This window comes from Cervus elaphus, chromosome X (genome assembly GCF_910594005.1).
Source record: "Cervus elaphus chromosome X, mCerEla1.1, whole genome shotgun sequence".
NCBI lineage: Eukaryota > Metazoa > Chordata > Mammalia > Artiodactyla > Cervidae > Cervus > Cervus elaphus.
Window position 1 is genome coordinate 55,640,256 of NC_057848.1, and position 25,688 is coordinate 55,665,943.

Here is a 25,688-nt window from a genome sequence, read left to right on the forward strand (position 1 = left end):
TGACAATTAACATCCCTTGGGGAATTCCCTGATGGTCCAGTGGGCAGGACTTGGCATTTTCACTGCTGGGGCTAGGGGTTCAATCCCTGGTCATGTAACTAAGATCCCCCAAGCCATGCAGCACAGCCAAAAAAAAAAATCTTTTTTAATTAAAAAATAAAACATTTCTTGTGGCTGGAAGGTGAGCTATCCCTAATAAGTGATGTACGTGCATGGGTGCTTAGTCGCCCAGTCGTGTCTGACTCTTCGCAACCCCATGGACTGTAGCCCACAAGGCTCCTCTGTCCATGGGATTCTCCAGGCAAGAATACTGAAGTGGGTTACCATGCCCTCCTCCAGGAGATCTTCCCAACCCAGGGGTCGAATCCATGTCTCCTGCATTGGCAGGTGAGTTATTTACCAGAGGGCCACCTGGGAAGCCCGGGAGTGACACAAACACATTAATCACCTGCTCACCTATGAAATTGTTCCACTCGAGATCAAGATCCCCTTGGTTGGCCAAACAGCCTCTCATGATGTTGGAGCAATAGTTGTAACAGGGTTTCACAGTCACGAGACCTTGGCAGTGGGAGCAGTACATCATCTTCACCAGGGCGTGGGTACACTGGGCGGTGGGATTCACCTAATTTGGGAGAAGAAACAGACAATGGTGGGGCCAAGATAGAGACAGCAAACTGCATATCTATTGCAAATCTATCAACTTGACTTTGAAGGCTTGGCCATGAATTTCACGGGTGAGTCACAATGGATCACATGTAGCATGGCCTGGCGGGCTTAATGCAGAGGTGAATTACAGCAAGATTACATAAAGAAAAAGGGTATGCTAGGAAGGCATGGGGAGGTAGGAATGAACATTCAGCAACTCAGCTGTATATGACACACACACACTCAACTATTCCCACTCATTTTAGATGGGCATCACTGGGTGTGCCATGCCAGACTGTAATCTGAGCACGTCTTCTTTTCAAACTGCTAGACCGCCCTTTCAAATGTAAGCCCCCCGTCAAGGTTTAGAAGGGTCGCTCGTGCGTACTCCTTTCTGGGCCCACAGCTGCACAGAAGGCAAAATGGATGTATCCTACATGGAAGAATATGAATAAATTTGAATTTGGGGTTATGTGAAGGCTGTCTGAGGCTTGGGAGCAGCATGGAGTGCTCAGGGCCCACTTGAGAGAAGATGTGGGACTTAGTTACATTCTGAAGAACGGGTTGATTTATTTATACTTTAAATTTTATTGATGTATAGTTGATTTACCATGCTGTGCTTCATTTCTGTTGTACAGTAGCGGAACTCAGTTGTGCATATATTTATATTTTTCAGATTCTTTTCCATTATGTTTTAGAACAGGATGTTGAATAGAGTTCCCTATGCCATACAATAGGACCTTGTTGTTTATCCATTCTATGTACAATAGTTTGCATCTGCTGATCACAAGCGGTTTAGATTGAAATGATCAAATGAAGGGAGAATACTGCAGTTAAGGAAGGGAGAGTGAAATCAACAAAAGCATACATAGTACTGAGCAGACTGTGGGTGGGGTTGAGGAATTCTGGGAAATAAAGTTGCCTGCGTATAGGACAGACTGCGTATGTGGCCAGGCTATTAAGGGGCTTGGACACCAGGCAGAAACGACACCATATGGCAGGACACAGAGAACTACTAAAAGTTCACGAGCAAGGGAAGCAGCAAGGATGAAGGTGGCACCGAAATCGGATGGAGCTCGACGGCCTCTGCAGATAGAGACTTAGTTTCATCTTTCTACTTCTATAGGATGCAACTGTCTGGGCATAGAGGAGCTGATCCCACCCTGTCACTCATTTCCATCAATGCTTAGAAAGGATCATGGCCAGGATCACAAGCTGGCAGCTCCCCAAGAGGTCCGGTCTTCTCAGTCTCTCGGCCCCACCCTCCCCTTTTGGAGTCAGTATCAGAGGATTACTGCATTCCTCTCTATCAGTACCAACCAGTTCTGCAAACACACTTGTGAAAGCAGATACCACCGCAGGGGACAGATGCTGGGACACAGGCAGTGCAGCAGTGCACTTCACCTGCTCTGGAGTGTAACTTGGGATACCACTTATCAACGGTAGCCTTAGGAACAGGAATGGGGGATTAACACTGTCAGGAGAAAAACTTCACACTGTTAGGCTCCTATCTGATGTACACACACACTCTCTTATCTCAAACAGAACTCAAGTGTAAAGGGGGACGACTGTCCAACAGGATGTAACTGTATACACTGAAGTCAAGGCTCCCTAGGAAGAATTAGGACTTTTCCACAGTTTTAACCAGTGCCAAATGTTTTCCTAGGCACTAAATGGGTCCTTTTAACCACGTATTAATGTACAGTAAAATCTTGGCTAACCAATACCCTTAAGGAATTGCCATGCTGGAAAGCTAGGTTTTCTGGACAAGAAAACAAGAGCATGCCTTTAAAGTTACAGAGACTTAGGACTTTGATACTTTCTCACCCTCTCATTTGACAGAGGAACAAACAAGCCTGGAGGGAGGAGAGGAGGTGGTCAGAGAATCATAGAAGTCTTAGAGTTGGGAGAGACCCTAGAGATAACTGAGTACAGCTCTCACATTTAATAGATGAAAAAACCAAAGCCAGAGAGAACAATTGACTTGTGGACAGCCACTTCGCTGCATCTGACTCTAGCACTGCACCTTAGCAAACACTGAAATCATTTCCCACATCTGTCATGTGCCGCTGCCTCTTTAAAGAAAATAATATGAAACTTAAATGTTAAACATTGCTTGTTTTCTGATCTTTAATTAGGTTCCACACTGGTGAGACTGCTAAAATGACTGGATTTTGGAGAGGTAAAGAGTTATTATAAAAAAATGTCTTGTGAAAAGCAGGCTAGTGCATGACATTTTTTCATTACAATGCTTATTAGGAAAAAAAGGACTTGTAGCAGAAAACAATGTAAAAAGAGTTAAAATGTCAACAAGTAGTTACTGGGCACCTACTATGGGCCAGAGATTTTTCTGGAATGCATTTCTGATTAGGTAGCAAGGCAAGTAGGAATTTCTAGACTATAGAAAACACAAAAGAAATTTCAAAATGGTATAGACTATTAGAAAATAGGCAAAAATTTAAACTCCATAACCGTGCTCAAGAAACACTTTGGTCAAAGAGGTCCTTTTCCCCTTCTTTCTTTTTTAACTCTAGGATGGGTTCACTGTATCCTTGGTTCAACTATAAGCTAAATCATTTAGGCAGTAGGCCTTGTAGTACTATCCTTTCCTTAAATAGGCTGATGGAGGCTGAAGTTTTAAAAAGAGAGATCAAACCAAGTGACACAGTAGAGTTTTATGAAAGGAAGATTATGAAGCTGGGTTTGGCAGAGGTTTTCCATTTCATACTTTAAGTACTGGCTCATGTTCTGCACATGATTTGTTCTGTAACTACTAAAAATGATCACAAGTAACTCAGCTATAACATGCTATGGAAACACTAAATACCAGACTGAGAAGACAGACGGGGAAATTATAAGAAAGCTAGGATGAGAACGGACATTTGAAACACCAAAGTTAGAGAAAATCTGTCTTTCGTCTTCCAACCACTACTGAGACCACCATGCAGTATTCTACATGAAGGGAATTCAGAACCTGGGAAATAAACCCCTTGTGTGGGATGAGGCCCCAGTAAAAGACAAAGGCTTTTAAAACAGTCATGAGAACTACAGAAACAGGGATCCCCTGCAATGCTCATTCCCCCAAAAGAAGTGCCCCCAGAAGAAGTGATAAAACCACCCCCCCTCAGGTGCTGGGTCCCCACTCTCACTGACCTGACCAAGCTCAGGATGGTGAATCCAGAGTACAAGGACAAGCTCTACTTTTTGACTCTGGACTACCATGCTCCCTTACAAGCTCTCAATGGTCTTGCCAAGATTCCAAGGGCAAACCTTTCACCCATAGGCAGATTTAACAGTGGACTAAGTCATACTTTGTTCTGGGGATTTATTAATTTTGAATATAAAATCAACTTCATTCACATTCTACTCCCTTATAACACTCAAAATCAATTACTCCTCTGAAGTCCCCAAAGAACTTACTTACTGAAGTAATTTACTCCATAAGACCCAAGGCTGAGTGGTAGATCATGCCACGTGGGGATTAACAAAAGGGGTAACCATACTCTAAGATCTTTCTTTAATCCTCACTTATGTACTGATTCTCTATGGCATGGCATGCCACTTAAAATGATCAATCTGATTATTCCTTTGGGTCACAGCTCTTGACTAACATTTGATATGTTTTATTTTTATTTAGAAGGGTCTCTTGGGTCCACCTGTGGCTTCCAGATTCCCTGGGGCTGGGGTAGGAGTTGGGTGGGAGTTAGTCATGATGGCTTTTATAAAAGTCAGATATTTCAGACCTCTCTTAGCAGTTAATAGTTATTTCTCAAAATGATATTTGGAAAGAACAGGAAAACTATACACTCCTCTCTTCCTGCTCTGAACTATTTACATAAAGAATGGGTTAAAGGTCTCAGAGAGAATGGTTAATTCAATTTCTATGTTGGACTTCCCTCGTAGCTTAGTTGGTAAAGATCTGCCTGCAATGCAGGAGGACCTGGGTTCAATCCCTGGGTCAGAAGATCCCCTGGAGAAGGAAATGGCAACCCACTCCACTATTCTTGCCTGGAGAATCCCATGGACAGAGGAGCCTGACAGGCTACAGTCCACGGGGTCACAAAGAGTCAGACAGCACTTTAGCAACTAAACCACCATGATCATGAAGATTGAGGTGTAAACATTCAAGAGAAAAATATTTTCTTCAATGTCAGAATTCATTTTCTGACACCTTTTATTGGATTTCACAGATTTATATGATATTGAGTACTTACTATGTGTGCCAGGTTCCATTCAAAGTACTTTATGCGTATTAACTCATTTAAGATTCAAAATAATCATAGGAGATGAATATTATCATCTCATTTCACAGACGAGGAAGCAGAGGCCCAAAGAGGTTAAGGAATAGACGCAAGATCTTCCAGTAAATGGCCAAGATTTGAACTCGGGCAGTTTTGTCTGGGAGCAGGTACATTGAATTTCCTTAATGTGTATCTTTTGAGTAACAGATTACATAGGAACCTTGAGGGAAGCCCATGGGGCTGGCCCTTCTCCACAGCTCCATGATTTAGCATAGGGTATCCACACACAGTGACTATCTCAGCTCTGGGGCTGGATATATTCTAATGAGAATTTGCAGCCTTCAAATTTATTCACCAGCTTTTAAGGTGGGAGAGCAAGTTAGGATGCAACTGTTCTACATGGAACAGTGTATGACTGGACACTATGGATGAGATGACATAGTTTTTAACAAAGATTAATGACTCATGCACTCAATGCTGTATCTTCAGAATGCTTCAAGGTGCTACAGGGTGAGAAAGAAAATATTCACCAGCCGTAGAGATACAAAGAACTCAAAAGCTCAAGTAAACACTGGTAGACATGGAGAGAAAAGAAGCTACTTGAACAAAACCAAAAATAATATATATTTTGCCAAAGTTTTCACATTTTGAAAAACTAGCAGCCAAATGTAGCAGAGATGATCGGTCTCTACTAGAACATGACATGTTATTTGCATGTGCTTAGTCGCTCAGTCGTGTCCGACTCTTTGTGACCCCATGGGCTGTAGCCCATCAGACTCCTCTTTTCATGCAGATTCTCCACGCAAGAATACTGGAGTGGGTTGCCATGCCCTTCTCCAGGGGATCTTCCCAACCCTCAGATCGAACCCAGGTCTCCCACATTGCAGGTGGATTCTTTACTGGCTGAGCATAAGAAGAAGTTTTGGACATTATTTATAGACGAATGGGATGGCTTAGTCTGTTTACTTTGGGGGACCTAAAAGATAGAAAGGGAACATCATCTGGACTCAATATTTATTAATGCAAATCAAAATCAATTTGAGCTACTGAGCATAATGACAATATATTAATAGCCAATTTAGAAGCCTTATGAAATCCTCAAGACTGACTATGCTGTGCTTACTCACTCAGTCGTGTCTGACTCTTTGTGACCCCATGGACTGTAGCCCACCAGGCTCCTCTGTCCATGAGGATTCTCTAGGCAAGAATACTGGAGTGGGGTGTCATATCCTCCGCCAGGGGATCAAACCCGGGTCTCCCACACTGCAGGCAGATTCTTGACTGTCTGAGCCACCAGGGAAGCCCAGGGATATGGGAGTGGGTGGCCCACCCCTTCTCCAGGAGATCTTCCCGACCCAGGAATCAAACCAGGGTCTCCTGCATTGCAGGTGGATTCTTTATCAACAGAGCTACCAGGGAAGCCCCTCAAGACTAAGGTGTTTCTAAATGGTAAGATAAACAAGCATTTAGATCTTAGCTGCTAGTTTGTTTTATGGTAAAAGTCCGTCAGGGTGGGGCAGGGGGATCCTCATTTCCCTTTTTAACTAGTAAAGACTCTTGACAATACTCGTTCCTACCTTCCTCAGAATATATATTTAACATGACATCTGCACGCCATTTCTGCTATAAAAAGCTTTTTGCAGAAATGTCCTTTTCTCTGCAAAGATTCTCTTAATATAGATCAGGACTTTCTACCAAATAACCTGCATTTTCAAAACACCACATTAAAAACTACTGCAAGCCGCCTGAAAAAAGAGAAATGCTGGAGCCGAGCTCTTCACACAGCCTGGATTTCATTTCAGTAATTCAGAACGAGCCTTCAGCCACATTACACAGTGATGGCAGTCAACATGCGGCACTCAAGTTAAAAACACATTTCCTCCTAGTTTCTTCCAGTTCCTAACATACATTCACTACAACATTTTTTCCCCTGTGCTGCCAATAGTACTGAACAAACAGAAAGGGTCTAGATTTTTATCTGTTGCTTGGTAACATAAGCACCAAATAAAAATAACAGGAAATCGTTTTCCAAATTATGGTTAAAGAAAAAGATGGGGAACCCAAACACGCCGTGAGATGTGAAGGGTTTATTCAACAATTTCCCAACTAGTTTTGGATTCAATACACACACGTGCAAAGAAAGAAGGTGAAGATGCTCCTATTTCCCTAATAGTAGAATTTCAAAGATGTAACAAAAAGCATGAAATAAGCTAGAATCCATTCAAGAGTATTTAGGCCACATGGTAGGTAAAACTGCAACTACAGAAATGCTTGAAAATAAGTGTTGTTGTGTTTTTAGTTAGACTTGTTAACAATAAGTCAAGGGGCTTCCCAGGTGGCTCAGTGGTTAAAGAATCCGCCTGCCAGGCAGGAGATGCAGGTTCAATTCCGGGGTCTGGAAGATTCCCTGGAGAAGGAAATGGCAACCTACTCCAGGAATCTTGCCTGGAGAATCCCATGGACAGAGGAGCCTGGCAGGCTATAGTCCATGGGGTCACAAAGAGTCAGACACAACTTAGTGATTAAATTGAAGCATCCTTGTATTTCCCCCTTGTAAAAGGCTCTATTACCATTTTGAGAATCTTCACTCTGTGACACTTCCCATACCCCTACCTTCCTCATCTCTACCTCTGTATGTATTATAGTGTAGAGAATATATATACATCCCTCCTTCCTCTTTGCAATTCTAGTCTTTAAGACTGTGACTGAAAAAGAATCTTAAGGGCTCAATATATATGTACACTTAAAAGCTTTTTTGTATTGCTCATTTTAAAAATAGACATTTATAACAATTTGGGAAAATGGAAAAATAGTTTGTATAGTACTCTTGTAGGTGTTGGTGCATTGCAAATCGACAGAAATGAAGAGGGATCAATGGATCTCGTTTTCAAGGCAGGATAGTAATTTAGACATCACAATGCTAAGGCACTGATTTCTAATTATAGTCCCCGTGGTTTGGGGTGGGGGTGTAGACATAGCCCCATTATGTCAGTGTTAATTGAAACCATGAGAATGCAACTCTCTTTGGCATAGGAGCTATTGATTTTCATGGTGCATGTAACCACTTGTGCATTTTTGAAAGACCACAACAGACTTCATCCTTCCAGGCAAAACTGCTGCTGCAAGCAGGTAAATAAGAAATGTATCATGAACCATGACAAGTAAAGACGGAATAAGTAATACAAAGATGTGGAGCACCGGGGTATTCTTGAACCATCTGTTCCTAATTAAAGGAACTTTTCTGCAGTTTGAATTGCAAAGCTCAATGGAGTAAGCTGAAATCTCTGGATGTCTGTGCCCAGAAAAACTGAAGCAAGGCAAGTATACTGTAAGAAGTGACTTCTCTTGCCATCAGTTAAGCCTGCTGGTGCTAATGGCCTTTAAAAGGCTTAGTGACAATCAAATCATTGCTCAACACATAACCGCAACCCTTTTGTTGCTCAAGTAAACTGGAAAAGCAGGGCATATGTTCATGAAGAGAAAGTGGGAACATCTCTGAGTTAAGTAAGCAATAACTAGCCCCAAGACTGCAATGGTCTTCATATTTGACTTTACAAACCTCTTGTTAGATGAAATGGGTGAGGTGGGTCTCTTTAAAAAGGTAATTAATTCTACTGGATACTAAAAGAAGGAAATATTTACTTCTTGGGTTGTTCTAGTCCACTTGTAAAGTACAATCGGATAACAGTTAGCAGGGGTGGGAATCTATATGAAAAAATATTCCCTGAGTCCCCAAACTGTTAGAGCTTACTTATTTTATTAATCAAATGTAGTTTCTTCAACATCTTCAATTTTAAATACACACTACACCTTAAATTAAAATCTCTGTTGAACTGGTAGTCATAGTCCAAAAACAAATGTAATGAAATTACAACCTTCTAAAAAGAAACATTACATAGATGATAGATTTTTACATAATTTGTGTTTTGGCAGTTTTAGAAACTGATTTCATATTTGAGTGTCTTATTATTACATAATTTAGATACAACTCAACCTAGTTGAAGAGTTTGATTTCAAGTCAGTCCTTAGGTTGAGAAGATGCTCAGTAGTGAAGCAAAATATTATTTTTTTAAGGTTTCTAAATATAAGCATAACATTTAGAATAATCACATTTCTCTAAGCAAGACACATAGATGGCCAATAAGCACACGAAAAGATGCTCACCTTCAATAATTGTTGAGAGAAATGCAAATCAAAACTATAATAAGGTACCACCTCAGTCCAGTCAGATTGGCCATCATTAAAAAGTCTACAAATAATAAATGCTGGAGAGGATGTGGAGAAAAAGGAACCCCACTACATTGCTGGTGCAAGTGTAAATTGGTACAGCCACTATGAAGAACCATATGGAAAGTGAAAGTGAAAGTCGCTCAGTTGTGTCCGACCCTTTACAACCCCGCGGACTATAGAGTCCGTGGAATTCTCCAGGCCAGAATACTGGGGTGGGTAGCCGTTCCCTTCTCCAGGAGATCTTCCCAACCCAGGGATCGAACCCAGGTCTCTTGCACTGCAGGCGGATTCTTTCCCAACTGAGCTATCAGGGAAGCCCCATATGGAGGTTCCTTACAAAACCAAAAACAGTTACCACATGATCTTGCAATCTCATTCCTTGGCTTATTTATGGCAAAAACTCTAATTTGAAAAAATACAGGTACTCCAATGTTCATAGCAGTATCATTTACAATAGCCATGACGTGGCAGCAACCTAAATGCCCATCAACAGACAAATCGATAAAGAACATGTGGTACCTGTTCAATGGAATACTATTCTGTTATAAAAAAGAATGAAATAATGCCATTTGCAGCAACATGGATGGAGCTAGAGAGTGTCATGTTAAGTAAAGTATGTCAGACAGTAAGACAAATGCCATATGGTAGTATCTATACGTAGAATCTAAAAGATGATGCAAATGAACATATTTATAAAACAGAAACAGACTCATAGAAAACAAAATTATGCTTAGCAAAGGGAAAAGGGAATGGGGGAGGGAGAAATTAAGAGTTTGGGATTAACAGATACACACTACTATATATAATAGATAAACAACAAGATCTTACTGTCTAGCACAAGGAACTATATTCAAATCCTGGGATAAATCATAATGGAAAAGAATATGAAAAATATGTGTATGTGTATGTACATATATATATATACCTGAATCACTTGGTTGTACATGAGAAACATTGGAAATAAACTATATTTTAATAAAAAATGTTTTAAGTCATAACAGTATTTTCCACTAAACAATTGGCAAATAATGTTTTACTCAAAGTAAATTGAGCTCTACAGCTTGTATTCACTGCATCCTCACAAAATAATGCAAATATCTCTCAGGCAGACATGAGAATACAGAATAGGGATCAATTCTGAAAAAAATCTAGGGTCGTATTTGAAAAGTAACTTTCTTAAACAACTTTTCAAAACTAAGGTACACAGAAATTTCTTTCTTGCTTAAAAAAATTAATATCAAAAGCAACATTGGAAATTGTGATTATTTCTTTTTGGGTCACATACTGTTTACTGCATAGGTAAGTAGGGGGTAATGGTCAGTCTTACTGATTGCCCACAGTTAATTCTGAAAACTATGTCAAGACAAATGCAACACAGGGAAGCTGCAAGTGTTCATTTCTCTCTCCTCTGGGAGGTGGCGTGACGAAGACTAGCCTTCTAGCCCTCAAGCTTCTAACCTGCTTCCTTGTTCTGACCGCCACCTTCCTCCTCCAGTTAGGGATTCTGGAATCTCAGTTCTCTAAGGGGCCCCAACCTTGCCAAGTGAGGCCAACACCACAGCGGGCTTGTGTCAGCCTGGTCCTTCTTCACAGGAATAAACTCAAAGAGAAGGGGGAGGTTAATGTAAAGAAACCACTTTGAAACACTTGCAAAGGGTTTTCTAGTCCTTGCTTTTCTCTCTGGCATGCACATGCACGTGCACACAGACATTCAAAATCACACAGCAGTGCCTTACTGGCTACTCAGCTTAGGATAAATGCAAGGAATTGCTGAAAGAGGGCAGATGTGTGAGGGGAACTATGATGTCAATAACTTTGATCTGGATTCACTATGCATTGTTTAGGGGCTCTGACATAAGCATCTCCAAAATTAATAATGGGTGCTGGGGTGGGCAGAATTTCAGGAACCAGGCTATTCCTTTAATTATAACCATCATCTCCCTACTTGCTCCCACCCAACTCTCCTATGCCCCAACATTTCCTTTTTTTTTTTGCAATTTATGATGAAAATATCAGGAGGGAAAGGAGTGAACAACGTGCTATAAAGAATTGTTTCCTGTCATTTTATGGCTGGGAAAGTGAACACACATAACTGTAAAAATGAATGCAACCAATCAATTAATACACCATACAACGCTAAAACAAAACATCTGATAAGCACCTAATTTTCACAATACATAATTCTTTATCTTCACTCTATTAAATTAAGTTTCCTCTATAATCAGGGGGGCCATGTATCCTGGTCTGCCCATGTTGTCTGGGTATGATCCTTTGAAGGTCTGATGGTAATAGCACTAAGATCAGTCCTACACAGATAACTTTGCTCTGGAATAGTCTGTCTTCACTGGCACTGAGTCACAGAAAGGTAGAGGCAGAAAGGCCTTCAAAACGTTTTCAAATTTCACCGTGGGGAGGGGGTGGGTGAAGGAGGCATAGAATTTTTCCCTCCTTGAAATCTTGCTCAAAATCCTACTACAGGGATTTTCCTGGTGGTCCAGTGGTTAAGCCTCCATGCTTCCAGTTGCAGGGGTCATGGATTTGATCCCTGGTTGGGGAATGAAGACTCCACTTGGTGCAGCCAAAAAAAAAAAAATACACAAACAAAACCCAACCAACCAAAAAACCCTACTACATAAAACTGAGAGCAAAGGTTTCCTAGGGCAGCCAGGAGGTAAAGGCACGGATGCAGAATCTTGTCCACTAAGTCTGCATCTCCCTTGTCTCCTATCAAGGAGGCCCCTGAGGTACCCCCTTAGCTGGCTCTAAAGAACAACGTGAAAAATACTGGTCTCATCTGATTCTTGTAATTTACAAATGAGGAAAACATGGTTCATTGCATCTGTTCTTTCCTGCAAACTACAATTTCATTCTCTTTCCTGATAATTCTGCAAAGCCATTAAGTCAAGAGCATGTAGTGCACATTTCTAAGAATGGCTACCAAGGAAACCATTAAAAGAATGATGACAATATATGAAGATGTTCATCACTGTATTGTTTATAGCGATACAATGCTCATGTATCAGGACAAAGGGTAGGTGAGAAGAGGGGAGAGAAAGAAAAGATGACTGTTTTTTAACATGAAACAAAACAATAACATAGAATGTAAACAGTACTTACCACTGAGACTTTGCTCACTACATCTCTTGCAACTGCTAAGCCCTGAGCAAAAGTGCGGGCTGCCACAAACGCACGAGTGACCTGGAGCTTCAGTTTCCGAGGGACATCTCCAAAGGGCTTCAGCTGCTCTGTGTACTTGCTCACGCACTCTAGATATTCATCTGTGAAGTGGTACTGGGAGTTCACCAGGCGAAACATGCGCTCCAGGAGGCGGGCCCAGAAGTCATTCAGCATTTCTTCCAGGTTCACATTCCCTGCCACGTAGTAGCGCTTCAACTCTTCGAAGAGATCTTTAAAAAGCTCAGAATTCTGCATGTACAAGTGGCCGTATGTCTTCACAAACATGTCATTCAGGGATTTTTCCGCATTTTCAAGTAGTTCTTTGAAGAATTCTAGACACAAAACCAAAACGGAAAGGGTTCTCAATAATTAAATAATGGGAGTGCTTTTCAGATAAATCTGCAAACTGGAAAAAAAAAAAGTCCTGATATTAAATTGGAAAACATGCTTGTATATAGGGTGGATTTCTTTGGGGGGAATTTGGCATCTCTGATAGTTTGTCAATGAAAGGAAACCTATGTCACAAAGACACTTACATAAAAAAAGAAACTTTAAACCAATAATTTCTCAGGACTCAATATAAAACTGTCTCCCTCCCTCCCTCCTTTTCTCAGTCAGTCACAAGGTAAATAAAACCTGGACAAAAATGAACACTGGACAAAAATGAACACGTAAAGTTTCCCTGAACTTTTTACTGTAAGAATCTAAACCGAAGTGAATAAGGCCTCCTCATTGTAACCTGACACCAGGACAGGTGTTTTCAAGATGTGCTGTTTACTTAGATATGATTTTAACCGCCTTTCTCCTTCTTACATCTACATGACATATAAGAAAACTGCCTGGGAAATGCTTGAGGCCAAGAAACATAATGAAACACCCCACATAAGCAAGAAAAGAAGTTCTCAGGTATTCCCTGTGACATCAGTATAAACTGGGGTAACCAAGGTGGCCTTGGGTTCCTAAAGGATTCATACAGTAACACCAGGAGATTCTTTCCAGTCCAGAAAGACAGAAATGAAATGCATAACAGATTCAACCACAGATCTGGTATATTTACAAGGTAACACAGGAAAATAAATAGGGAAAAAAGAATACCCCTTCCCAGATTTACTTTTTGGCCATCACACACTCCCACAGCCTAAATGTTAAAGACTTAATCTCTTAAATACAAATAGTAAATTAGTTTCTCCTGAATCTTTTCTCAGGAAGTTCACTGAAAAGAGGAGTTAACAGTCTTCTGCAACATTAATCATTCTGAAAGAATCTATGTCTGGTATAAAAATAAACACCTCATGGTATCACTTTTATAAGCAGGAAATGTAATAAATACCAAAGCAAAATGTAAGGACTGCATCAAGAAAGAAGCTGCCTCCAAGTGAACGTGGAGCAGAAAGAAAAATAAGACAACTCCTTCAAAGCCAGAAGAACATTAGTGAGCTTATCAAAGTGCAATGGCACTACAAAACCCTTCTCTACTGTTTGCCTTTTATTTCCTGGGTTTTCTTCAGTGAGGGAAAGGGAGATCCCCATTATACTGTACAGCCTGGCATTTTTACCAAAATTCTCCCCCTGAAAGGACATAAAGTACAGAAGGAGCTAGGGGAACCATACGAAAAGAGTTACAGCTATCAGGTACCTGGGAAGGACTCTCGTTCTCGGCAAGATCCCAAATGGTTCTCAACTGTGGTCCCATGGTCTAGACATGCACTGACATCACTGGGTCACAAGTTCCTGGATCCCACTTTAAACCTACTGGATCAGAAACCCCGGGGGGAGGGGGCAGCCATCTGGGACTCTGCTACACCCTGCAGTTTGAGAATCAAGACTCTCAATGAGGGCTGGGAGGGGGAGGGAGATGGGAGGGGGGGTTCAAGAAGTGGGGGACATATGGCTGATTCATGTTGAGGTGTGACAGAGAACAACAAAATTCTGTAGAGCAATTATCCTTCAATTAAAAAATAAATCAATTAAAAAAAAAAGACTCTCAATGAAACTTGTCCCATTTTGCCTCTCACTAGCAGTCATCACCAGCTCAAGAACTGTGCTGAATGTGAAGCATTCAGGGTAAGGGTTAATGCTTTAATTAGAAGAAAATACATTTCCAATAAATTGGGTTTTCGCTTTTTTTATTGCATTCTTGGGGGTCATTTCTTGAAGGTGGTTGGGGGTGAATTTCCTTATGTGGAAGTATCCTGAAACTAAGAGTCAGGATGGAGGTAGCATTTTTCTAAGACTTCAAAGTTGGGGAAAGTTGGGGTGAGAAAAGACATTAAACGTCAGCTGGTCCACTTGCCATACCGTCCTTGAGTAACCAGCATCCTTTGCCAAGTGGTGCTGGCTCTCACATACTGGAAAAATAAAGCCTGGTCACTGATAGCAATATGGAAAACTTGTGTCAACCCAGTGGTACTAATATTTCAACCATCCAAAAGAGTGGATGGCAAAGACAAGCATAGGTCCTTCCCTATACTGGATTTTTACTATATTGCTCATAAAATTGGCACACATCATTTACTGTAGAAATGGGAAGTTGAGAATGATTTGACTTGTGCTCTCATGACTCATTAAATAATGCTGAATACTCACATTTCTAATGAATGCTCTTTTTAAACGTGGGGGCAGAATGGAATGGATAGCTTGGTTTTAACTGAATACTACTATGAAAGGCCAGAGTTTATTTTTTTAGGCTTAAAAGTGTTCGAGGTCAAAGAATCACTAAGACACTGAAAATTTTATGGTAAAAATAAAACATTCTCAAGACTTCCTCATTTGAGTCAAAAGCCTGTGGGTCAGTGTAGATATTTTTATATAGCTACACTGAGGTACAAGATCAATGATCCAATGGAGAACGGATCTGATTTTACCACAGCATGTTCTCTACCTAATACCACAATGGACTTTATTTCCCAGGACTCAAATTCTGTCTAGGAAGGTTTTGTGTGTGTGTGTGTGCATGTGCATGTGTGTGTGATGTTAGCTTATATTTTTCAGAGTTTAGTTTGGTGCTACATACATATTAGGCTCTAATTCATTTAACCATTCAGAAAATTGATTTCCTTTTCTTCACATTTTAAAAAATTCTTTAGTGTGGCCATAACTTGCAAATATAAAGGCTGAATGGATTATATATAGAAATACTATAACACTGATATAAGGAGTTAGAAATCTGATAATTTGATCTCTCCAAACTATGCAATTTGACAAGTATGTACCAAGTGGTTGCTATGTGCTCAAAGCAAAGCACATGGTTTTGCCATGCATCTTAACATTCCTGCCCAAGCAGACTGTGATGAAAATTTCTAGGAAGATGAATTTTCTCCATCCAATTCACCTTTACTATCCTGCTACTTTCTGCACATGGTTTTATGGAGGCACCAGAGATTTTTAAAACATCTATAAAATCCTTAATCTTTCATTTCATATAGCAAGTTTTTTTTTTTAATATTCATCTATTTCTCACCTATGAAGTCAACAGAACAAAAGTCAAGTGATCCAAGAGACTCAACCTCATTTCTCCTTAGATGTGTTCTTTTTTAAAAAAAATATTTAGTTTTTATCTGGCCGTGTTTGCTCTTAGTTGTGGTATGTCGGCTCTTTAGATGGAACATGTGGAATCGAGTTCCCTGACCAGAGATCAAATGCAGGATTGTTAGTGTGAAGTCTTAGCCACTGGACCACCAGGGGTCCTTCCTTAGACATGTTCTTGCTCAGTCGTTTTAGTCGTGCTTGACTCTTTGAGACCCCATGGAGGAGCCCCACCAGGCTCCTCTGTCCAAGGGATTCTTTAGGCAAGAATACTGGAGTGGGTTGCGGTGTCCTTCAGGGAATCTTCCTGACCCAGGGATCGAACCTGCACCTCTTATGTCTCCTGCATTGGCAGACGGGTTCTTTGTCACTAACACCACCTGGGAAGCCCCAGACATGTTCTTATCAGCCTGGTAAATGGGACTATTCCACCTATGTTTTTTGTCTCAAAGAGATCTTTTAAGGATGGCAGATATAATTTAGATTCTAAAATCCATACCAATTAGGTACAATACCATCAAAGCATACAATCAAAGCATAACAATTTGCTGTAAGGAAAAAAGCGGGGAGGAAAGCTTTTGCATCTGTTCCTCTTACCTAACGGGCAGCTCTCATATGTTCTTGTAGATTCCTTCACATCTCCATCCCCCTCTCTTCCTACATTTCCTTCTACAGTGGGGTACCAAACACAAACTAGACATTCAGGACATAGTCCCCAGCCATCAATAGCAACTTCATTCATTGTTGCAAAGCTCATCTCTACTTTCTACCCCATTATTCAAATCAGATCTTAACTCCCGAAGAAAAACCGTGAGGGCCTGAGATACCTAGCAATAATTCTTTCATAAACATTATGCCTAAAGCCAATTATACGACAGCTGGTGGCTAAAACAGAACCAGTCAGGGGCAGTGTCAACCAGAGTTCCACCACAATCAGAAGCTGAATTAATTGGAAATCCAATCTCCCTTGTAGGAACTGCTTATGTTCATGAAAAATGCTGCTCAGGGAGTCAGTTTTAAGTGATGCTATTGGTGTCTGAAAGAAGAGTCAGAGAGGAGACAGTTTATAAGCATTTGAGAAATATGGCGTCTCTGATCAGGGTTTATTTCTCCTTCAATTTTCAGTTTGGGGGCTTAAGGGTTTATGTTCTAAGGATCAAACAGCTGCTACACCTAGGGCTCATGAATGACCACTTAACACAGGAATGGAAATAAACAGTGTAACGTGCCAGGATCTAAAGCAACATCACACAGCGGGAAAGGCATGAGACCTCTCATTTATGAGCTGTGTGACCTTGATGGGACAGAAGATCTAAACCTCAGCGAGCCTGTTGCTTCTTCCTCCATTAAATGGGACTATCACTGCTCCCCTCATTATGGATCATGCCTCGCACATAATAGCTGCTCAATAAATGGACACCATTCGTGATATATGAAATGATATTGTCACCTTTAGAGTTTCTTTATATCTACAATCATTTAAAAAAAAACTTTCAAGGCTGGTTTTTATCTTTCTTGGCAGAGTCAAATATTATCGATCTTGGGGGAACATAAATTAAGCCAAAGCTGCTGGAGAACAGTTAAGACCCAAGACCTTATAAAACTGGGAACAATTTAGCCAAAGATAAAAGATGCTTAATGGCTGTAGCTTCCAATGCTGTAAAATGTCCCAGACATCCACAAGAGTGGAGCAACTCCTGAGTGAAAAACACGGGATGGAGAAATCCAAGGAAGAGATTACATATGATATTACAACAGAATATCATATATAGCACACACATATATATATTGCATTGGCCAAAAAGGTCATTCAGGTTTTCCTGCAAGACAGTATGGAGAGACCTGAATAAATTTTTTGGTTAACCCAACACAAAAAGATCAAGGCAAAGAGTTAGGGAAAGGAAAATTAGGAATTCAGAAACAGTAGGTCAATGCCCCACCCCCATGTAGTTCACCTATGTTCTTTGCCAGAAGCAGCTCAGTGCAAGGGTTGAGCTAAGAGACTGGGAGACTGGGACTATTTTCCACCCTTAACATGTGATTATTCCTTTTTTTAAACGTGATTATTCTTCTTGTCAGTAGTACCCATTCAAGATGGGAAAAACTACCAGAGTGAAAAGGCAAAACTTTTCCATATAAAAGTTTTCTATGTAAATATCCTGTCCTTTACAAAAAGAACATCGTGTGCTTTTGGAACTTCTATCCACTGCCACTTGTCTTGCATCAAATAAACATTCAAAATTCTTGAAATGGGTCAAAAGGCCTTCAGTTCTGCTATTAAATGCCATTAGTTACTACTTTATAAACAATGGACCGGCTATTGATTAATGAGTTAGAATGCATTCTAGAATTAACCCGTGACCTGAAGAGACTGGGAGCCCTTTCTATTCAATCCATTTGCTTGGTGCTATAAATTACCCCCTTGTATTTATGTTATTAGGAAGCTGCCTTTTACATATAAGGATTAATTTCCTTTTTACTGTAAAGGCCTTATTTCACAGCCCTGGTGTGGTGTGCAAACAGTAAGTTACCACATCCACAAAATTCCTGAGAAAGAAACCTTCTGGTAAATGCTACAAATCATACTTCTCACAGTTAAGAAAACTCAGAGAATTATAGCTATCCATGCTTTCACCCAAGATCTTAAGTATTTGATGAAGAACAGCTAACACAGGCATCTACAAATGGAGGCGGGAGGGGGCAGATTAAACAAGCATTTCACTGACCAAACCAAACTGAAACTTTGGCTTCTGACTATCTCCTCTGTCTTGCTTTTCTGGCCAAATCCATGTTCAGTTTTTAACAGGCACTGTCCTCCAGCTTGGCATAATCTCCCTCCTCAGGAGTGCCTGCTAGTGAGGGCATGGTGCACTAAAAGGACTTGTACTTGACTAATGTTCATCAGCTATCGCCCAACAATGGACCTCTCCTAGGATGACAAGGCCATTGCCAGCTGCGGCCCTTATTAGGGGCTGTTAACATATGAAAGGGGCTGGGGGATCCAGCCACAGTAGGAGCAGCCCTTTCTTCCCAAGGTTGCTTTCAGTAGTTAATGCATGTTGAATGCTAAAGCTCCTTTCCTTTCTCTCTCCCCGGGGTAACTTGGCCCAGGACACAAGGCTCAGAGCTGTAAGCCCTTCCCCTGGACCTTGTTCCATTTCTAGTAATGATCCTCCCAGCACCAGCTAGCCAAGTCACCTTAGCACAGCTATATCCTTCTCGCTGAGAAGGGCCCATGGGGGCAGGTTTAAGAAACCTCCAACCAAAAAAAAAGAAAAGAAAAGAAAGAGGCTGGAGTAGTGTTTCAAGTACTCCATATACTAACCTCCATGTCTATCTATTATATGACATCTTTTATACACAAGCCTCATATATGGTCTATCTGTTCATGATCTAATATGAAATGAAAAATGAGGATGCACAGTAACATAATCAGTTATGATTCTGATTTCTATGTACATATACACATTATCTACCTGACCAAAAAAAGATGAGGTATACAATGGTGATAGTGGGATATTGGGGACTCAGCATGATGCTTTTCAATGATTCTCAATTTTGTTCATTCCAATTTTGCAGTGACATAATCAGAAAAGTAATCCACCTCATGCTTTCAAAAATGACTTTTTCCCTTATCATATTCATCCAACTTAAATGCTTCAACACATTTTTTTCTACTTTTTCCTAATTGTCTACAGTGAGTATCATGATGCTGAAAATAACCCAAAAGTGGCAAAACACCAAAGCAGTTCTTACATTTTTTGTTAAAAAATACTGTTTTTTCCTACAAACTATTGCTTTGAAGTTGTAGCAATGTGGAAAATATGGCAAGGTATGAAGAAAATAAAAATTACCCATAATCCCACCATTGAGAGAACAATGGTTTATTGAATTTCTTTCCTGTCTTTTCTATGAAGGAATGTGTTGTCACACGGTTGAAGTCATACTGTATTTATACCCTGTTCTCACGTAACACTGTATGGTTAGCACTTCCGATGTGATTAAAAAGCTTCCAGAAATATCATTTTTAGCAACTGCATACTATGACACTATATGGGCAAATCATAATGTAATCACTATGGGACATTTAGACTGATTTCCTATTTTTCATTAATTAATGTATGTACAGGAATTAATGTATGTACAACATTCCTGTACATAAAGCTGTATGCAGATTTTTCTTTCCTTGTGATCAATACCTAGAAGCAGAATTATTGAATCAAAGGATATGAATGAACCTATGTGACATGCCTGACACACTGCCAAAGTGACCTACAGAAAAGGTGTGCCCATGTAGCACTCCCTGCTTGAGTCCCCTTTATTATGAGACAGAGAGAGAGAGAGAGGTGGAGATGGGCCAGGACAATGAACAAGAAAGGCCTGAATGGCTTGGGAATTCTCAGTCAATCAGAATAACTGCTAGATCAAATAAGCCCTTTTCTTTGCCAGGACAGACAGACGCATGGAAGAAAAGGGCGAGCAGAGATGATCAACAAGGTTCTCAACTCCCAGGCTCAAAGCACAATGAACCAACAAAAACAGATAAAAGCAGTTTGGCTCAAGCTCTTCTGTGTATTTACTTGCCTCCAAACAGATCAGCTGCTTCTTGCTGAAGCCACAGCTAATAGCAGAGGTCCAAAGAGAGAGTGCTCGGGGGCGCTCTGAAAGCTGCACAGGCATTTTCAATGAGAGAGCCAACACCACAGTCACAATTGGTCACACCTGAGATAACAGCTCAAAAGGCAGAAAACCTTTGTCAATACAGAAACGTGTGTGTTTTGTCTGAGCTCTTGATTTGATTACAGTAAACTGGTAGTGGCTCGTTCTAGTCACGTTTCAGAGAGATTAGCAAAGAATTAGGAAAAATACCCAGCGTTTTAGTCTCTTTTGCATGGAGGGAAAAAACCAAAGAAAGAAAACAGAATTGGAAAACACACAGTAGCAGTGCTTTCCAAGCACAGTATGATCTGAAAGGAACACTGCATTCGCAGGAAGGCCAGAGGCCTCATGTCTTTTTCTGTACTTTTTGTGGCTACTCATCTTGCCTGCTGTACTTTAATATAAGTTTTAAGAAGCAACAAATTTAAAAAAGACATCTTGATGATGAATGAAACCCGAGGTAAGGCTTAAAAACAACACTATGGTTTGGGTATGTTACACATTTCTATGACACATCTATCTTAAGGATGTCTAAGACTTAAAGACCCAGGAAGTCTTTAGTAAGTTGGTATGGCCTTGCAAAGGAGAGTAAGAGAACTATGCAGTTGAAAAATACTTATGGTCAGGGGTCAGGAAAATTTCAGAAATTTCAGCTTAGCTAATGGCCATGAAGTTTAGTTGGCTATATATTTGTTTTTCATAGGCACGTGAATTCGAATGCCTTCAACTTGCTGAATCTCCACACTGCTTTGCCTATTGGCCTAATGAAGTAATGGCCAGGATGAACCATGGAAAATTTTTAGTCAGTGATTAAAACACAAATTTGGCTCAATCTGAAGAGTGGCCACCCTTCACTTAAGCTCTCCAGCCCTCTTGTTTTCTATCATTTCACAAAAGCAGGACATGAAGCACTCTTCAGATAGATGGGACAGACAATTATTTCTTTTATGTGCGTTTTAAGCTAATTCAGAACATTTCTACTATTATTCGAGTTAACAAGCTTCAGGCCCATGAGAGGGTTTTCAAAGACCTGGTGAAAGTAGCGGAGGGTTAAGAAATGATAGGAGGAAAATAGAGGGGACCATGCAGACGCCTAATTAACATCTTGTAAGACCTTTCACTGAAGCAGCTGGTCTGGTCACATGTTTAGAAGATTCACAGAATTTGTAGAATTGAAAGGGTCTTTACAGAGCATCCAACTCAACCCCTTCATTTTATGGATGGGAAAACTGAGACCAGTTAATTGCCCCAGGTCACAGTGGGTTCACAGCAGAACCAGGCTGATAACTCGGTAGGCTCCGCCTCCTGCCCAAAGTTGCTACATTTGCTCCCACAATGGCAAATGAAAGCAGTTTCCCCAACGGATTACCATCAGACAACATTCAATTTCCTTAAAAAGTCTTTTTGAACCTGCAAAACAACATGCAAATAATTTGATTTGGGGAGTCTGTAAGCAAGAATCTATCTTTGTGGTTGTTACCATCATTTTTACTATGTCATTTGAAAATTTAACATGGCAGCTCTAATCTTCTTAATCTATTTGGGTTGTTTGATTTAGCTCTGATTCTTTTAAAAACAACTAGCCTCACAAAATGTGACATTTGGGGGCGGGTCTTTATGTTGTGGTCCCCAAACACGGATTATGCCCTACTTCTATTATTTCTATTCCTTTTGCCAAGCAATTCTTTCAAAGCCCCCTGAACGAAGTATCTGATTAGCATATTTATGAGACAACTGATTCAGCTATGTTAATTAGCAGTTCTATACTTCAAAAAAAAAAAAAAAGAAAGAAAAATTCCCAGAACTGACCAAGAGGGGGAGCAGCTAACTCTGTCTGGCTCCATGTCTCTAGCCCAGGATAGTAGATTTCTGCTATTGAACATTCTAAGTCAAAGAGTAGATTAAAGTATAGGAGAATACAAAGATGAGTCCTAAACTCAGAGGTATTGGTTTAATATATGGGATATCTGAGAAAGGGGGTGTGGGTGGGGGAACTGATGCCTAAGGAAGTTCTGTACTTCAGTCAGGTCTCAAAACACACATGGGTAGAGTTTACAACTTAAAAACTGGTTTATGCACTGTACAGGTGCAAAGAATAGAAAATTAAAGGTGTAGAACAATGGGCCTTAGAGATAAGGGGACTAACTGATTCCAAAACGCCAGAGCTCAGACTCTGCCCAGAGCTCATTGAGGCAGTATGATAATGGGATGCTTTCTGGTTAAAAAGGGTGAATTCCTGAAAAGCCTCAAAAAACCTTGTTTTTATTTGAAATTTTAGAAAAAATACTTGTTCCTGCTTTAGAAAAACATGGTATCTCATAAACATGACTGAGGTTTTGATGATAGAGGAAGTTGCCTGAGCTCAGGATAGCCACTTTGAATTTAAACTGTAAGCTTGGAGATGGCCAAAGATGCTTCTTTGAAGTAGTCTGACCTCCCCTGTTCCCATGTGTCCTTCACTATTTTCTCAGTACTTATCACTAGCCTTCTTTGTGCCACCTTGCTGCCCCATTTTGTCTTTCCAGTCGCCATCTTGTTACTCTGCTCAACTTCCTGCCTTCCATTCACATCAATAACCCTTGGTTTGGCTTTTACAAAGGTGGTGACCAAATCACCCCACCCTTGACTTTCTGAGAGTCACAACAGCCCCTGTACAACTTCACTCAACATCATTTTAGGCCTTGTGGAGTACTGGCAGGTCATAATTGCCAACCTTAAAAATCAATCAATAAATGCAGCACCCACCAGAAGATTATGGTTTCTTGGCTAACAATCAACTTTTACCATATAGAAGCAGTTAATTGTCTCAGAAGACCTAACTTGGGGGGGAGGGGAAGCAAACTATCCAAGCTCTGTTCTGATCTGCAGGTCAAACACATTTTAGCTACTACACCTTCAAAATAATTTAAATCTATGCCGCCTACCTTTATTGTCTATGCCATAGTCTAATGTGAAGTCAGAAGAAACATGCTGGAGTTTCATAATCATTTTTCATGGCCAGTTTTGAAACTGACAAAGAAACAGTGTTAAACACATATATTGAAGGTGAAGGCTGGTAGGGATGGGCAAGAGAAACTGTTTTTCTCTACTTTTTAAAAAAACATATGTTAACACTTACTGATAAATTTCTTTGTATGGCTTTTTAAAAACTACACACTGGAGTCATACAAATAATGCTATAAAATCATGCGGAATGTGAAGGGGAAAGAATAGCAAAACCAGCAGGCCCATCAGCAAGAGAAATCACTAAATGTCTGTGCTCCACACCAGGACACATGTCTAATAAGAAATGTGGTGATCTGGAGGTGGTGACCTTGGAAGTTAACAGCCTCATCTCCACTCCAGCAGGCTACAAACAGGCTGCTGCTAAGTCGCTTCAGTCGTGTCCGGCTCTGTGCAACCCCATGGACTACAGCCCACCAGGCCCCGCCATCCCTGGGATTCTCCAGGCAAGAACACTGGAGTGGGATGCCATTTCCTTCTCCAATGCATGAAAGTGAAAAGTGAAAGTGAAGTCGCTCAGTCATGTCCGACTCTGAGCGACCCCATGGACTGCAGCCTACCAGGCTCCTCCGTCCATGGGATTTTCCAGGCAAGGTACTGGAGTGGGATGCCATCGCCTTCTCCGACAAACAGGCTGGCCACTTCTAAAGAGCTGGAATTTTCCCTTTTAAGTCCCATTAGTAAACCCCCAAGTGGTAATTTTTAATTACTAGCATCTCATGTTTTGAAAAATGACTATCTTCCTAAGTTTTTTCTCAGTTATTGTCTTGAATGGGAAATGCCACAGTCAAGAGAATACCATTCTTTTCAATGATCATACTGATAAATTTAGTGACCAGGAGACACAGGTGGTCTAATAATGTCTTTTGCCAGTAACACTCATCTTCACGTGGTGTCAACAGGATACAGAAATATATAAATTATTTCCATCTATTTAGGCAAAGGAGATACAGACTAAGCATAATTCCTCATACAAAGTGTTGGGGAAAGTGGGCACAAAAATTGGTGCATAGAAAAATTTAGTTCACCTATATTACAGTTTAATTATGCATTTGTCATGTAGCCTGGGAACCTACTAACACTTATTAAATCAGTTATCAGTTTCAGGTAACGAATCTCAAAGCCAACATTTGAAATACAACCTGTTCTTTAACTGGGGACTGCCTTATCAGCTAGATCAAATCTAATTTAGTCCCACTTCTCACCATGGTAATGAGCCCTTTGCAGAAATGCTCAAAGACATTTCACATCTTGAAAATTTGCCTTGTACTTCTTCAGCACACAGAATGTCAGGAAAAGCATGCTTCAAAGGTACTATGTAATTAGAATGGCCTTTACAACAGGCACAAAGGAAATCATTTCTATTAAAATTAAGTCTACTTCACAACAATCTTGAGACTGAGTGAACAGCACCAGAAAAAGGGATCCTGAGGTGTTTGGGACCATGTAAGTCTAGTTTTGAAAAGTCTGTTATCTATTACATTGCTTCAGGTATGTTGAAGTCCCTCTCATCTAACTCGGATTGGCTATTTCTTCACTCTGAAAAGATGAAGTGTGCATCTGAGAATCCTTATTTGGCACAGGGGACTGAAATGGGTTTGTTCGTGGCTTTGACGTGGATAGACCATTGCTTCTTGGCCTTGGCTAAGATCAAGTGTCACATAGGTAGACCAAGTGTGAAATTTAAAGTGTGAGTCACTCAGTCATGTCCAACTCTTTGCGACCCCATGGACTACAGCCCACCCGGCTCCTCTGTCTATGGGGATTCTTCAGACAAGAGCACTGGAGTGGGTTGCCATGTCCTACTCCAGGGGATTTCCCAACCCAGGGATCAAACCCAGGTCTCCTGCACTGCAGGCAGATTCTTTACCATCTGAACCACTGAAGTTCCAGCTAAAATGAGGCCCTGGATGGAGCCCAGTATACTTAATACTAGAGCCCAGGAGCTACCTCTGGGTCGCCGCTGCATGGACACTCGAGAGCTGAGCTTTAATCCTGTGTTCTACAGGCTTGGCTTTGGGGGGAGCCATTTTGAAATTAAATTTGAAGTCCAGCATCTGCAGAATATCTATGGTTATTTTGGCTAAGTTTTCAGATGCCTGTTTTTTATTAGAAAGCTTTTTTTTAAGTGACTTGCGTCAACAACACTATTGTGTGTTCACCCAAGAAAATAAATGAAAGCATTTAAACTACTTTAATCTCTTCCTT

General features: G+C 40.6%; 1 protein-coding gene across 1 annotated transcript in view; it reads right to left on the bottom strand.

Annotated features, from left to right (window-relative positions):
• The window catches only part of GPC4 (glypican 4), a 107,788-nt gene that overhangs the window by 8,966 nt on the left and 73,134 nt on the right, over nt 1-25,688 (bottom strand). The window contains exons 3-4 of the mRNA XM_043896045.1: nt 12,234-12,625; nt 457-622 (exon numbers count right to left, since the gene is read on the bottom strand). Coding sequence (XP_043751980.1) covers nt 457-622; nt 12,234-12,625 — 558 coding nt within the window. The remainder of the gene's footprint in view (nt 1-456; nt 623-12,233; nt 12,626-25,688) is intronic.